We start from the raw sequence: 17,143 nt of genomic DNA on the forward strand, positions 1-17,143 counted from the left end.
CAATATATTTAGCGGATTATGAGAACTACATTTAGCAAGAGGTATTTTTTCATTATTTAAAATGATAACACTCTTGGTTTTCTTTTAATTAAGAGTTGCTATATAGCACTAGGTGCAAAGTCAGAGCATTTCTAGAATCTCAACGTAGGTAACAGATAGCATTTCAGTGGCCAGTCAGATCCCAAAGATCACATTAAAAGCATAAGCGCAAAGTTTCAGCATTGGAAATATTCAAAACAGGCTTTTACATTCAAGCTCTGTGCTTAAAAAGTCAGCATCAGCCCTGATAATCCTCCATATAGAGGACAGAAACTGTTCAGCTACCTCTAGCAGATAGCATTGCCCAACTAACCTGGTTTAAGCTGCTTAAGAACTTTTGGTAAATAGTGACCTTTTACAAATGTCATGTGAGCAAACGAAGTAAAAAACAGTAGAAAAGGAAGTCACACATAGATGCACAGACTCACCTTGAACAGAGGGATGATCTGGGGCTCTTTTTCTAACCCTTTCTTAAGAGTGTTTCACCTTGGAAGTTTATGCAGGGAAGGAAACTGCTTTCAACCAAAACTCTGGTTTGTTGAAATCACTTCACATTGTGTGCAGCAGTACGAACTTACTACCACAAATTGTCACAGAATGCCCCCCCACCACAGAAGCTACGGGTAAACTGTATGCTAATAGGAATGGTCTTGCTATCCACACTACAAAAGCAAGTAATAAAACTAACCTATTCCCCCCTCAAGAGTTCTTGTGAAAAGTTACTGATTTTAAATGGCACATGGTCAATCTCCAACGCTGATGTTGGCAAATGTGAAATGTTACTTATATGCCACTGTGGAACAACCTGCTTTTTCCGCACCTCCATCCAGAGTGCCTCTTTATCAGCTTGTAAGAAGGCACCAAGATTATACACTCTCCTCAAGGCCAATAAACTGTTAGAATTGCCCAGCCAGGAACAGAGAGGGACATAAGAGACAGCGGCAGAAGCCAGAAGAGGCTGGGGGCAGCAACAAGAGCAGAGAAGCTGCCAGCTACAAAGTGTCAGTGATCCATGAGCTTCACTGTTACAAACAAAATAAGCTGTAGGCCTTATTTATGACTGTTTCATTAATAGTAGTTTCATTATTATGGTTAACACACCTGACACATTAAGAAAGGCCAGGAAAAGATTACATGGAGGAGAAGCTGGACGAACAACAAAGCATATCGACCTCCCCAGATTCAATAATCTCAGTCTAACAGCATTAAAAGAAAGTCAGAGGAAAATTATTCAGATCTTCACTATTCCCTGTAGTACACCCCAGCAGCCGATACCAAAGAAATAATGATATGTTGAAGAAGAAAGGTCTCCCTATTACAGGAGAGAGATTTTCACATGGGTTGTCATACAAATTTAGGATGATGTCACCGTAGGCCTAGTGTCATCAAAATACATCTCTATGTTAATACAGATGGTAGTGCCAAGGCTGTAGAGCATGTACCACAATCCACAACTCCTTCCTTTTCTGTTACAGTGTCTTTCACATACAACAGCTGTGCTAATTAGAAATTACTAGGTATTAAACAGCCATGTAAGGTAAATCCACAACAATTCCTCTGTAAATCAAGGCCAAACCAGTAGTGCCTACCCCTGTGGACCATCTACACCTGTAGGTGGAATTACTGCTTCAATTATTTCCATCTCTGCCTCTATCCTCATACACCACCTGGGGAAAAAAGATGTGCCTGATTTAAGAAAAAACAGTAACAACAAAGAAAGAAAACCTTTCTCAGTTCTCTAGGAAATTAGAACAAGAAATCTAGTGTCTGCAAATGTATTGCTTCAGGGAAAGCAAGACTCAGAAAGTATTAAATCTGCCTGACTAATTGTACTATATCAGAGCCAAATTAATTGAACAAAGTCTCCCTTCGACAGTGTTTGTTGATTGCACTAAGCCAGCTTTTTGACTAGTTCAGGCCACCTTAATCCAACACAGGTCACTTAAACAGTGTGTAATGCCAATATACACCACAAATATTGTTAAAATGCATTAGATTAGATTTTAGTGCTAGACTGTCGGAAGTCAAAAGTATGTCACTGTCCACCTACAATCACAAACATGTTCAACAGCTGTTTAACAGAAGTAGCCCATGTATGTGCACCTGTTTCAGGGCTTTATTTCTACTTCAATGTGAAAATTCTCACTTCTAAAGCCTTGTAAATTGTCTTCACTTTCTGAGGGGTGGACAAGAAGTTTCAGAAAAATCCATATACAAGATCAGAGCAACTATCCCCCGTTTTTACATTTGTAACAACAACAACAAAAAGAAGGCAGCCTGGTGGTTTTGCACATCTCCACACTGTTGTGAAAGAATATTTGCTGATTCTGTGAAGCCATACTATCTTAGCAAAAAGAACAAGTTAAAAAACAATAAATCACAGCTGATGTACCAGAGTTTCCTCCTATTAGCACTAACAGCACTTTGCAAGTTTATGAGAGCAGCTCCAAAGGAAAATGAAAAGCCAAATAAAATTCAGTTTCACAGCAGCCTCTTATTATTTCTGTTTTGATCATATTATAAGTTCTTTTACTATATAATACCTGCTCACAATCGGTGCAGTCAAGCTTCAGTAATTCATTGTCATAATATATATCCTTATTGCTCTCTTTTACTCTGATGTTTCATATCCACCAGTTGCTTCCAGGTGACTTAAGTTTTAACCTTCATTTTGTTCTGCATTTCCATGGCATGAAGCCTAGTTGGGATCCCAGTGTGCAGCACAGGTTCCTTTCAGCTCTGTATTGAAGGCGCTTGGCGACTGTTATAAATCATGTTATTTCAGCCATAGATCTCAGAGAACCATCTTCCAAGAGTCTTTTGCTAATGGACTGCAACAACTCCCTTGCTGGCCTATTGAACACAACCTTGGCCTTATTAGGAACATAAGAGAAAAAGCCAACTCTGTTAAGCTCTCCACCTGGTCTCTGTTTCTTAGGTCACTGGAGTATTGCAGAGGAAGTGGTGGGGTAATGAATACATCTTCGCAGGATATACAAAACTTTCTGGCTTAAAAGCAAATTGAGAGGTCAAGCCGATCACAAAAACATTTAATGAAAATTAAGGCTAACACTTTGGAGGAGACTATGCAGCGGCAGATGACATCAATACTCTCCTCACAAGCCAAGTTCTCCAGCACTAAGAATATTCTCTCATCTGCACTTAATCTCTAGACTAGGCTACAGGCTGTCCTAAAGCATGCCCTTGGACAACTTGGTATGCAACCTCAAAACTGCAGCCCTACTTCTGAATGTCTACAAGATGATACAAAGACATACTCTGTGCTGCATCTCAGCTTTGTTATGCGGCCTTTATTCATACAGTCCCCATTCCTTATTGAATGATAGCAAGACTTAGCAACTGATGTGCAAAAACCCTTACTTGGAGATGTTATGTGCAAAAAAATGAGAATGAAGGAGAAGGGAGTGAAACATCCTAAGTGCCCACAGACACTTCAGGAATTAGCCAGAACGTAGTTTGTTAATTACGAATTAGTGGGATATTCATTACAGGAAGGAATCTAAGAATATGCAATGTACTAACATATCTAAAAGCTAATATAGGGGGGAAAAAAGTAACGCAATACTTTGCATTTTTAACTACTAAATATATTTGAAATCCTCATTTTTAGTCTTACTGTATAGTAATCCTATGCATGCTTTTTTGCAACAAATCTAAACGGGTATCAATGAAATACTGTTACTTTCCAAAGAAACCAGTAAAATTATAAAAAAGAAGCACAACTACTTTTGTACACAAGATCAGTGATAAGTAAACTTCAGATTAAAAAATAAATAAAATCAGGCCACCGTCAATGAATATCACCAGCAGCTGGTCTGGATCCCCTCAGGATGGTAAGTTTGCCAACCTGTAAGTTATCACATGTAGCTCAGATGGTCATGACAAGCTTTTAGCAGAACTGATCCACAAGGATTTTTCCTAAAAAGTTATCTACTCTGCCTGTAATTTTCTCTTCTGCATGTAATGTTTTGCTGCTGGTGTTGACGGTGATTTAAAGGAAAAAACCCCCAAAACAAACATCTAAGGATAGGCAGTAAACTAGCTGTATTCAGCAGCAATTTCTGTGACTGGTGCAGACAGTAAGAACGTCCGCTGTTTTGAGCCATTTTATCTCAGAATGTACTTGAAAGAAAACTAATGCACAAAAGTAAAATTTTTGCTCATCCTTCACTCTGAAATAAAAGCATAAGCACTTCCACAGTTCTTATTTCTGCAGAGGATCTGAAACTGGCACATGAGTGTGTTTCTCATATAGTTTTGTATGTTAAATAACTGTCCTATAAAGAATGAACATATTACCAAAGTCTAATAAGGGTCTCATTGTGCTATCATGCACAGAAATCAATACTGAAAGTGCTGGTACCCCACAAAGCTGACAGTGAAACACCCAAATCCCATTTTTTTCGTACAGTAAACACAATCCTTCTGCAAGCACTGCTACTGCTTATGATCAGATTCAAACATCACAGAAAAGAAATACCCTCCTTTTTAAAGCAAGAGACACTGAAGAATTTCTTTCCTCCCTTCCCAAAATAAAGTTATCTGTGCAAGAGACCTATGCAGAAAGCTGGGAATTGAAATATGACTGGCCAAGGCAAAAAACAGTACCAGAAAGACAAAGATGGTTTTGTCATCAATTTTAGCATGCAACATTGACAAAAGATGAAGAAATACAGATAAAGACAAGAACTTGAACGTCTTGAGGATTTATACTAATGGCTCTAGTGTCTGCTAACTAAACTGCACACAGAAATGTATGTATATGCACACTTGCAAGGAAGGATGCTGACATGGCAATGCTTCTTTCACTTGAGACTCACAAGCTAGAATTCTTTCTGCCCCTGAGTTTTCCATGAGACCATTGCTCAAAGAAAGCTAGTTAGCTCTCAATTTAAAGAAAAAAACCCAACAAACCAACCCCACAACTAAACCACATTATTTCAGTGTCCTACATGTTTTAATTCATCATGTAATTTTTATTTCAGGGCATGGCATTAGGGCTTTTCCTTAAAATGCCAATCTGCTTTTTGATCTTTACTGTTGACATGAAATAAAAGAGCTGTACGTTATATAAATCTTCAGTTTTGCTTAGCTTAAAGCTGATAAAAAGAGAAAAGAGAAAACAAAGCCAACTGCATAAATCCTTCCAAACCAAAAGGCATTCCCCTTACCCTACCTTCCATTTCTGCACATCTTGTTTGCATTATCAGCTGAAGTTTGTCTTGTTCCATCTCTAGAACAAGTCAAATAGCAGAGCATAAAGATATGGCTACATGAATAAAAACACATGATCTACTTGGTCACTGCAAACCTAAAAATAAGCTCAGACAGAAAAACATTATCTGGCAATTGACATGTTTCTTTGATCCGTTTGTTTCTGTGTTCTGTCACATGCATTCTATCCAGCAGCTACTGGAAGCATTGGCATGCACCTTCAACGTGATGAGAATCAACAGTCTGACAGAAATGCTGCACTTTTACAGAGCCACGATATTCAATTCAAATAAGCCAGTATCACGCTACAGAAAGGAAAAGTTAAATTTTAAGACAAAGGGCAAGACCTGTGGTACTAGGCACTGTAAAATGCAGCAAGTCTGAACAGGTGGCACAGCAATAGCTTATCAGATTCACTGGCTCAGATTCTCCTGCACAGAAAAACTGATCTCCAGTAGGATTCCTAAAATGGAAAAGTCTTTCTTGTCTCTATCCTTCCACTTCATAGCATGAGAACTAAAACAGTTCATGCTATACTGAAAAAAGTTATGATGGTTTTTAGTTATGGGGGTTGTTTTAATTTTGCTTTTTCAGTCAAGAAGTCAAATCAACTATCTTGAAATTAAACATCTGTTTTTAAAGGGTTTTATATATCTTTATGTTTATTTTATATAGTATGTAATGTAACGTACCACCTATAATACACCTATAAAGTTGAAATCTCAGGCCTGAATCAGAAAGACTTCGAGCCTGGATCCTATGCTTATCAGGTAAATGATGCAGTGAATTCTTACTTTATAGGAAGACAGTCACTGTTTCAGAATTGTTGCATTTTGCTTATGCCGTCTAGAAAAGCAGACATTAAGCAAGCCAGTAAGGAGAAACAAAATTACTTCTCTCCAGCCCCTTGACTTTAAATTTTATTTCAAACTGTGCCCCAACAGCCATTCCAATGACAGTACACAGACATCAAGAGGCAAAGATGAGAAATGTCAAGAGGAAAAATTATGTCCTACCCCAAGTCAGTTAACAATCTTATGATTAAAATGCTCCTAAAGGATTAAGAGGAAACTGAATCTTGGTCATCCATGCATTATTCAAACACCTTAATGCTCACACTCTTAGAAACAAGAAAGCAACAGGATTTGCACTGCTGCTGAGAAAACTTTGCTGAGAAGCCTCTGGGTGGCACATCCACTTATTCGGTATGACCTGTGAGAGGCTACAGTCTTTCACTAGCTTCTTACTCAAATGCTGCTGATAGCTTACCCCAGGAAAATGTATCATAGCAGAACCACAGGAAAAAGCTGTGGATGCTGCTAGGTAGCTTTAACATAAATCACTATACTTACTGAAAGCATATTTAACTTGCAACTAAATGAATACACAAAATCAACTGTCAGAGGAAACCCGCTAAACACACAGTCGAAGATAACCCTAGTGATAAAGAACAGATATGAACGGAAGTGGCCAATGGTAAGAGTGAATCTTGTATAGAAAGAGTAAGAAGCACTTTAAGTTTCTATCCACCACTGAGCATAGTACCTTAAAATAAAGAGTTAAAGCCAAAGAAATAAAGGACCAGTATCATGTGGCTTGGATGCTCTACTAAGAAGCCACATGGATATAGCCAAAGGCCATTACCTCCAATCCAAAACATTCTTCTTGTTTTTGCTTCAGTAACATAGTGCATACTAAATCCATCACTACCTAAAGACTTACCACTTTTTAAAATAACTTTCAAATGGTTGGCTGTTAAACAGCATTGGCTGTTAATTTTAGTCCTGGAAACAATAGGTAATAGCGGTAGAAACAGAATTAGTGAGCTGGACAAGACACAGGGAGTTTATAGTGGTTAGAAATTTACACGCAATTAATTCCTTTCACAATTGCATGTATGCTCACAGGAATGATTCATTTTACTTGTAGTACTATTAAAAAAGGAAGCAGAGTAGGGGGATTTGTTCTTGAGAAGTCAATGAGCATTGAAAGAAAAGGGAAATGGGAGGAAAAGCCTGGAGCCTACAGGAATTTGTTATGGTAACAGTGAGGTAAAATCTTTCTAGTTAAAAATAAAATCTGAAGGGAGGTGCAAAAATGTTGGGACTGGCTCAGAGATGTGCAAGGACAATCTTGGACCATTCACCCAAGAATGCCATCCAGTTCTGATCAAAGGCTTCGTTTGTACTCCCAGTTGTGCACAACTTTATAGACAATCAACAGCCTCATTTAAAATCTTTCTTGTATAATCTCAATGATCAACAGAAAACCATCACTAAAGAGCCTAGAATTCATGTAATTAAAAGTACTTTGGTAACTTTTAAAAGATTTTAAGATTACAATAGTCTCTGCTTTCAACATTTCCCTAATGTAGCTATTATGTGATTTGCAGTAGAAAACACTACATAATGAAGCAGATTAATTTCAGTTGTAGGTGCATTCTAGTTTCCTTTATTTTCCACTGTGATAAAATTCTTTTAATCAAAGTCATTTCTGTATCCAAGCAAAATTCATTTTGTAGAAAGTGTATTAAATGCATATTTTATTTTTTTTTTTGACATCTGCTTCCAATAATACAAGTTACTATGGACTTCCCACCTTCAGTTTTCAAGGTGAAAGGAATTCACTCCAATAAATTATGCTTTCTTCCTATTTCTGGTACTTACCAGCTCAAAGTCACAATACATTCTTTAAAACTTAATTGTAAAAGATTCTTATTTCATGAAGTTTTAGAATCAAGGATTTTACTTGTAGCTTTTTTTTTTTCAGTATTACCTTTAGAGCTAGAGGAAGTATTTGTATGCCTCTGTTGTCTTCTCACTTGCGTTACTAATGCTGGGATGGTTTGTTTGTTTGTTTTAACCAACCCATTCCCACAACAGCTGCTTTCATCACTAACAGCTAGCCAGCAATTTCCACATTAAACAAATTTTCACAAATGCAAATACTGAGGAGTCTCTTTCCATTAGACTGCACAAGCCTGAAAGCCTTGACAGTATGCTACAATGCCAGGATAATACAGCAAACTCAAGAACCATCGCCTCCAAAGTCCCAGACCAACGAGACTTAGAGGCACAGACAGCACCATGTAAGTTCCAATAAACGCCAAGCAAAATCCATAGTCATGTTAATTAACTTAAACCTATAAATACATATCTAAAGCAGCAGCATAAGCAATATTAATTATTGCTGCTCATCACTGCATTTCAATGCAATACAAAATATAAAGGTGTCTTGATCCATATACAAAGGAAATACCTCTTGAAAGTAGTGGAGGATGTTGTCCCAAGTGCTCATTTGCAACTACTGCTGGCAGATTACAGCCAGTATCCCACTCATGCAGTAGCACCATTGAACTTCTTGCAGACAAACTGCTCCTATATTTATAGGACGGAAGCAGATGAACCGCATCTGCTTTGGCAGTAGTGTGTCTTACTGACTCCAATTTTGACTTCTACAAAAGCAAATCAAAAGTAAATAGGGAACAATCATCAATAGTGGGGACTGCAATAAGGCTACACTAATCCTTGAGAAAAGGATTTGCGGCAATGCAGTCAGTGCCTGGTGCAAGTGTTTGATGTAGCGATAATAAACCATTGTGACCTATAAATTATGTTTTATCCTCCGGTTTTAAAAGCAATGTTATCTGTCTACATGAGGATCACATACTATGGAAGCTGCATCTGTGTGTAGTTACTGAAAGCTGTAATGGCAGTAGATCTCCAGCAGAGAAAGAGATGTAGCCTTATAGATTCGGCCATCGACAGTCTGAAGGATGTTTCAGAATTTAATAGCACATACAATACTGCTCTATTAATATGCCTCAGAAAATAACCAGGAGTAGAAAGGAAATGGAAACAACAGTATGTTTCAGGTTGGAAATGAAGACTTCCGTACCCTTCTGTCTCTACTATCTGCTTTATGGATACTTCATCCTCCCAGCTATCAAACCAGAGAACCCAGATTTATGTTTTGTTTTGGTTTAGCTTATAATGGCCACCATACAACTGGGCAATGGGCAGAGCATAAAGCACACCCACTTAATCTTTCTACCACAACATATATTAAGTGTACATCTTATCATATAATTTTGACAGTCCCTGAGAATCAGAAGTCTGTGTTTTCCCAGGCTCCATGAGAGCGTACGGCCCACACAGAATATATTGAATATACAAACCTACAGAGGAAGATTGTTTTTAGGCCTGGAACTCACAGCAGGAACTGAGCTAAGTTCAGTTCCACTTGGAAGCCATAAAAGCATGGGTTTAAAAGAAGTGCAGCAGTATCTGGTGTTTGATATCTAACAGTATGCAACATGTTTATGACATGCATTAGGCTACAAAATCTGAGTTCATAGCCTGGGACAACAAAGCAGAACTCGGCTCTGGCACATGTAGAAGGAAATAGAAAGGCATGTCTTGTAGTGTAATGGATATTGCTGTTCCCTCAAGAGCTGGAGCTGCATAGAGCAGGTGGTTCAATGAAAGACATCAGCGCTTTGGAAGAAATTAAAATACAATTAAAAGAGCAATTAAATAGCACCTGGTTTAAATAACAGTCAATTCAGATTGGGTTTTGCTGTAAGAACAATTCAGTTCTGCAGAATTATTTCTCAGAATTGAAAGGGTAAGAATGTTTGGACAAAATATGCAGTGAGTAACTAAAACTGTCTCAGTCACACAGAACTCAGTTAAAAAGGGTACCAAAATTGTGAAATCCAGAGGAGGTACCACTTTCAAGCTCCTTTAAAAAGTAGTCTCATTGCAAATTGGACGATTAAGTCCCATGGTACTTTCTGAGGTCTTAAACCAACTTTTCCGTAATTTTAAAAAAATACTTCCCTCTCCTTCACATTAAGTAAAATAATAATATTTACTTTAAAATAAGAGGCAACAAGAGGAAATGCCCAAGTATATAATGGAGAGAGGGAAACATACCAACATAGACAACAACATATCAAGCCTACATACTGAAGAAAAAAAACCCCAAACGTTTTATACGTCGAATGAGATCAACAGAAATAAGTGTTACAAAGGGTCATGGTTAATTTCAAAATATGCTTTAAAGGGCAGAACTGTCTCCAGGAAGAGCAGGAGTTACTTGCCAAGTAGGAAATCAATACCAGCTATTCTTAATCATCATAGTCTCATGCAGTGGAGTAAATTGAGTCATTTGACCAAGTGAACACCACTTCTTACTTTCATACCTCCAAGACTTCCCCCCTCCCTCCCCCCACTCCCCTCCCTGCCCCAACACCATTTCTTTACAGCAAATACTATCCAAAGCCAAACGGTGGATGAATTCTGTGTTTGAAAAAGTTTGTTGGGTTTTGCTGTAGATTTTTCTGGGGGCTGGGTGGGTTTCTTTTCATTTTTAACATGAAGCAGAATCAGAAAGAAGAGTTTTGCGTTATGCATGACCCATGAGAGTTTGAATCAACTCAGCCTATCCTGAATTAGATTTTGGGATTAATCTTCCAAGCTTGTGAATTTGTATGTCATCCTCCAGACAGCAAAGACACAAGAGGAAACTGGTGTCCCATGTAAAAATAACAATCATCTCATACAGAATATTTTCCGAGAAACGCATTTCCAAAATGCAACTAACTGGAACTTCCAACCACAGCACAACTGATCAAAAAAACGGTCTGATGTAAAAGGCGGCAAAATAATGAGGAATTACATTTCCTGTACAGTGTTCATTTAGGATTAAAAGACAGCTTGGCAAACATAGTGAAAAAAGGGGCACTGCCACTGCACAAAACCTTGCCATCTTTCCCTTCCGCGCAGCATGCTCCATGGCTCACTCCCCTCCCAGAAAAAAATTTAATCAGAGCTACGTCCGCTGAATCCCGCAATGTACTTAGGTGAGAGGGAAAATAAGGAGCAGTTCTCAGCCTGCTCTTCACCATTCACAGCCTAAGACACAAGCAGCCCTTCCATTCCTCCACGCTGGAGTACTCTGGAGGTTTTAGTTCTGCCCTCAGTCAATAACTGAAAAGCCAAAGCTCTGTTATTTAGTTAAGCGCTTTAAAAAATGGCTTTATTTCTTAAAATTTTCCAGGTTTAGATTATATAGGGCAGGTAAGCAAGATTTTTAAAGATATACACTGTGATTGGAAAACCTCCAAGTACTGTAAAGAATTCTTGTATGGAACTATTATCAGTTAAACGTCACTTTTCACTGAAAGAAAGAATTCTTTCTCAACTCGTGTTGAGCACAAGAAAGTAGAAAAATAAGCAATCTTGTTTGAACAAGACTTAGCTCGAACATAAAAGGCTAAAACCTCATCCCCAAGTATCTGAGTAGCGCAGCTGAAGGGCTGCTTGTGCCCTGTGTAAAAGTGATTAAAAATTTAGTCAAATTTTAATTCAACTGTCTTTCCAAAACAGGTGTTATCACAGTGTCATATAACATGAAAAAAAAACAGAGTGCATACATCAGTGCACCATTTTGGCATGTGCATATAGACGCATATTGTGCAAACCAAGATCAGGTATACCCAAAAAAATAACCACACTTACCTGTTAATGTAACTTAGAGCAACGTATGTTGGCTGTTGAAGTTCTTGTTTCTCTAATACTCGTGGGTCTGTATCTGGAATAAAAAATACATACACAGAATTGAGTTTTCTATGTTGACATTGAAACATATGAGACTGTAAACTGCAAAACGAGATACAAAATAGCTCAACCCAGTTTATCCATATAGAGTACACTTAGCACAGCACAATCATTTGTTCATTCATTCTTAAACAGTACTGCATTACTTTATACACGAAGTTGAAACATCAACAATGATGTAATTTCCAACTGTCACACAAGCTTTCACGATCCCCCTCATAAATATAAGTTTTCACTGCTTTCCATGATTTACAGTGTTAAAAGGATTAAGCTTTCTTCTTTTTTAATGTAGCTATTTATAAATATGGCTGACACATTTCAAAATGTTTCAAGAATGATCAGATCTCTTCAGCTGGGATTCGATACTTCTGCATCGCTGAGTTTTGTTTTCTCCCTCCTCTACAGCTTATTCTCTGAACCTCTCAATCAGAAAAGTCATACAAAAATGTACCTGAAGCAAAATGCTTGCCAAGCAGACCATTGCCCACCAAAAGCCCTGAAGAAAACACAATCCAAATCCCTCGAGTGCCAACTTTCTCACTCAACTGAAATAATATGTTTTCAATCACTGTTTGCATTGTCCTTTTCAGTTAAGTTTTGCTTTTATCTAACAAAGTAGTTGTCTTGATTTAAATTTCTGAAACCAAAACCAAGGGAGTATGCTCACAGTTTGCATAGTTTTCTTATAGAAAAAAATAGGGTTATATAGAGGTTTCAAATACAGCCTTGCCCTATGCTGTAGAAATGCACCTTTAGGAGCTGAGCATAAACAGTCTTCAAAAGTTCCTAACGGAAAATGCGCATCACGCCTGTGCAGATTACTACACTGTCATTAACAACATTTTATGCATTACTTTAAAAGCAATTCTGGGTGCAACTTCTGCATTTTTAATTACAATGAATACAAATTGCCTTTATTAAATTGCTCCCCACAGCACTGCTGCTATCCATCTTCTGTTTCTCAGAAGCATCTACTTTGTGTTCGGTGGAAGGAACCCCAAACAAAATCTGTACTTTGGATTTTCTTGCTTCATTCTACAACTTCAAGCAGTGTTAAAAGCTCATTATCTAGATATATTTGTTTGACCTGATCAGTTGCTTCTGGTGCTTTTTGTGGGTTTTGTTTTGTTTTTAAACCACGAAACAATTATTTTGAAATCTACCTCTGCTGCCCTGCCTTAAGAAGGTTTTTAACTGAAATGCATGGGGACTGTGCTCAAGGTAGGTGCATTTGTCATGCCACTGTCCGCAGCAGATTATGTCCTTATTCAGTAAGCAGGGAATCCCCTGTCCCACCCCCTCAAAGCTCAGACTGATCCTATTGATCTTTCTTCCTACATCTGCTCCTGCAAAGCTCAGGATTTTGCTAACAGGCCTTTATCAGTATGTCCATAAAGAGGTAAGTACCTTTAAGGAAGTTCAGAGAAGAGGGATAAAAGCAGAAGTGCCAATCCAACCAGCAATCCCAAGCCTGTCATCCTTGAAAGGAGCAGATCTTGCTGGTGCCTGGGGAAAATCAGCAGTAATCACCAGCACACCATGCTCAGTATTAAGGTAACCAAAGACAGCAAAGCATGAGCTTTGCTGTATTATCTTTGTAATTCATTTCTCTGAGGAAGTTAGTTTCACGCAACAAAGAAAGATCCTTTACTTGCCTTTGTTTCTACAAATCCCACAGTCATTTAGCAGGCCAAGCATACAACTGCTGTCATGGTGAGCTCCGTTAGATTTACACCTCAGTGGTTCATGGCCTGCCATGAAACTGTCTCAATCCTGAATGTCTGCAAAGCATTAATCCCAGCTAGGACTATCTCAGAACTGCCTCAACCCAAGTTGAGGCTTAATGGTTAAATCACTATATTTTTGCTAATCCTATTCTTAAATGGGATTAACCTCCACCTATAAACAACAGCTGAATGAGACAAAATTGGGACTGTTTTACATCAGTGCTGCATGTGTCTGTGGGAGAGGGCAAGGGAAAGCTCTAACGAATAGTCTACCACCCTTCTGCTGCTCACCATAACGCCAGCTGAAGATGAAAACACAAAGACAAAACCCAAAAGCCCCATAACTTCTGCAGGAGCATGGTATCAAAGCACAGAGCAATTCACCTGGTGGCATCTGCACAGAGTCCCACCTCTCAGTAGGTGCTGTCTGACACAAAATGAACACACTGCACACAGTCTGTTCAGTGTATCTATCCCTTCCACCTCCACATATCAGAGTTCACACATATTTCAAGTCACTTGCGTGTGTATCCCAACTCCACTAAAAAATAATCTAGGAGGTGGTCAAGAACATCTTTGAGAGCTAAATTCATAGCACTCAAAATGTTTCACACATTTTTACTCCTCTTGAAATCAGCTGTTGGGTTGCCAGTCATGAGAACATCGCATTCAGTTCTGCACTGCAGCAGAACTATACACGACACTATGGATACTATTTCTCTTCCCCAGCTATAATAACAGAAGATAAAGTACAGAAACTCAACTAGGGCCACCACATGGCTCTCAGAGATTAACAGGAAAGAGCAGAGACCAGACCATCTGTGCCATGTGTGCCAGCAGCCCTTCCCCAGGTGGAGGAGCATGACAACAGCACCATCAGCTCCACCATACCCACCTAAAACCTGCACAGCCTTGCTACTCAGGACACATGTACACTTTGCTCACCACTGCCACCTTTTTTCTCACCATCTTAAAATGCCACCAGTTTGTTCCTTCCCCCCTCCAGTCCTTCCTCATCCTCTGCCCACCTCAGTGTATTTTCTCTCTCCTAACCCTTCCCAGCCCTAATTCTTGCTACTTACCTTGCCCATTCCTCTCCCCTTAAAATGTCCCGACATATGAACAAATTAAAAATCACATGGAGATGTCTATAACCACTTGTTCACCCTGGTACCACAGGACTGAAAATATATACAATTGTTTCCCTATACCACCCTCTCCCCTGCAGCCTCTGATAGTGCCCCCACCCTCCTTAGCGTACTTCCAATTTAGTCAGTCTCTACCTACTTTCTTAATGTTAGTTAGCACACTTTGAAGCACAGGGTTAATATACATTATTGTTAACAACTACAGAAAGACCACAACCATCCCAGGCTTGCTTTAAAGAAAAAACAAAACAAAACAATCAAACCCCAATAACTAGTATTTTTTTCAATCTCTCTTTTTTCAGATAGCAAACACAGCTACAATGAGATTAAACAGCAGTATTCCCTGATGCTGAACCTTCAAGCCTGGACTAAGAGTGCTCTGCTTCTTTTGCACCTAAGCACATTCATACATACTCTAGCACCATTGTCTAACGCCACGCATGCTGCCCAAAGCCAAACACATTACCCCACTGACCAGGATGTTATGGATCAACCAACACTCCCAACTGTTTGACTTGGGGATGAGGCACAGGGGAGACAAAAATCTGTTGTCAGTCTCATGAAACAGCCCTGTATAATGTTAAATGTTTAGTCAATGTTTCTTCAAACACTCATAGGCTGGTCAAAGTCAGCCAAAAGTAGCCTAAATAGTTTCCAAACAGACACCTATAATGGATTAAACATTCACAGATGACAAATCTTTTTCCTGAAAAGCATTTAAGCAGTACAGCCTACGACTAATTTGAGCTCCCCTTCTTATAAAAGAAACATCCAAACAGCACTCATAGACAACTACAGATTTTGAAGGGGCTGGTTGATCAGCATTACTTTAACTAGTTACCCTCACTTCTTGAATTAACACGAGCTACCAAAGACTTGCTACTTCATTAGTTTTGCTGTACCACTTCAAATCTGCTAGAACAAATTGCCACCCGCTATACATGAGCTGCCTTCAGTACTTGTCTCTTCTTGTAAGCACTATGTCCCACCGATTTCATTCCACAGCAGGAAGAAGAAAAGCACTATGTACTTTCTGTAATGCTGGGGGGTTTTTTTAGCTATGTCCTCTTGTTTTACTGTGATGTTAGATTTTGGAAACCTTGATGTGCTGATTTTGGCACTGCAACAGCTGTTTCTTTCTATTTTTCTTTAATGAAATATTATTAAAATAAATTTTATTCCATATGAACTACCCCAGGGTTTGTTCTTTACTATAAGAAGACTGAAGTGTGGATGCTAACATCCACGAGAGTTACTCAACTTATCATCTATAGGATTAGACACCTCCAATTTCTCACATCCACAACCTGCTTCATGCTGGGCAACCAGACAAGCAGTATGAATGTGTAATTAAGGGTAAGACCATCAATTGCACTGCGCCATCTTTGAACTGCTCAGATGAAGCCAGGCATTTTCTGTGGAACATGTCCTAACAAAATGAATCATGGACTACTGAACCAAGCTATGATTACTATATCAACTCACTCTGTGTGCAGAAGTAACTTGCAGCTTTAAAACACTGCAAAATCCTAAGAGCAAAAAATAAAAAAGGCATGCACATCCCTCAGACTTCATCAATTACATAACTTGATTCAACATGAGTATTTCGGCACAAAATGACATGCCACATCTTCATTATTATATAATGGAGCAATAAGTTTTGCCCTACAAGATACAAGGAAGTTGTTATAACCAGCTTCACATAAGAACTTCACTTTCATAAAGTCACTGCATTTAAATTGCTGTGAAAAATCACTGCTGACCTTATAAAGGGCACACAGAAAAGTGCTAACAAGTTTCAATGGCATTATTTTACAATTGCAAGCTTTCTTCTTACAGGGACTAGGAAAGGTCACTACCACTAGCAAAGTGGTAAAGACAGCCTCAGAAGAAAAGAAATAAAGACTTAAGAGGTAAAATTTAAACTAGTCTTCAATGTCTTGAATAAGAAGTGGCCAGTGCTCCTTTTACCCCACTGTGCCAACACTTAACAGGCAGAAGTTGAGGTCAAGATTAACAAGAGTACAGGTACGTAAAGAAGGACATACGAATCCCTGTTCACATACAAATGAAGCAACTGGATTAAGATTTTTTGGTGGCTGTAACCCTTCAACAGATTTCATGATGTTGTAGATATTACATTCAGTGGGTTGGGGCTGGAGGTAGGTATCCATATCATAAGAAGACTTAGGTTTGAAAAACATGTCTTCTATCAGCCATGACATTACTTAAGACAAATAGTTGCAACAAAAGCAAAAAGACAAAACTCCCCTTGCCAACCCAAGGGTGTTGTGTTTCTGTTTAATCTCAAAAGAGTAACAAAACACCTTAAATGTTATCAAAATAATAGCCCTGCGAAGGATTTTAAAAG

The 17,143-nt window shown here is 38.6% G+C and overlaps 1 protein-coding gene across 1 annotated transcript in view; it reads right to left on the reverse strand.

Annotated features, from left to right (window-relative positions):
- Window positions 1-11,871, reverse strand: part of JAZF1 (JAZF zinc finger 1) — a gene marked incomplete at its 5' end in the record, with an annotated part of 86,273 nt that extends 74,402 nt beyond the window's left edge. The window contains one exon of the mRNA XM_010009852.1: window positions 11,799-11,871. Coding sequence (XP_010008154.1) covers window positions 11,799-11,871 — 73 coding nt within the window. The remainder of the gene's footprint in view (window positions 1-11,798) is intronic.
- Window positions 11,872-17,143: the final 5,272 nt, after the last annotated feature.

The sequence above is a fragment of the Nestor notabilis genome, unplaced genomic scaffold (assembly GCF_000696875.1).
Source record: "Nestor notabilis isolate BGI_N333 unplaced genomic scaffold, ASM69687v1 scaffold260, whole genome shotgun sequence".
NCBI classification, from domain to species: domain Eukaryota; kingdom Metazoa; phylum Chordata; class Aves; order Psittaciformes; family Psittacidae; genus Nestor; species Nestor notabilis.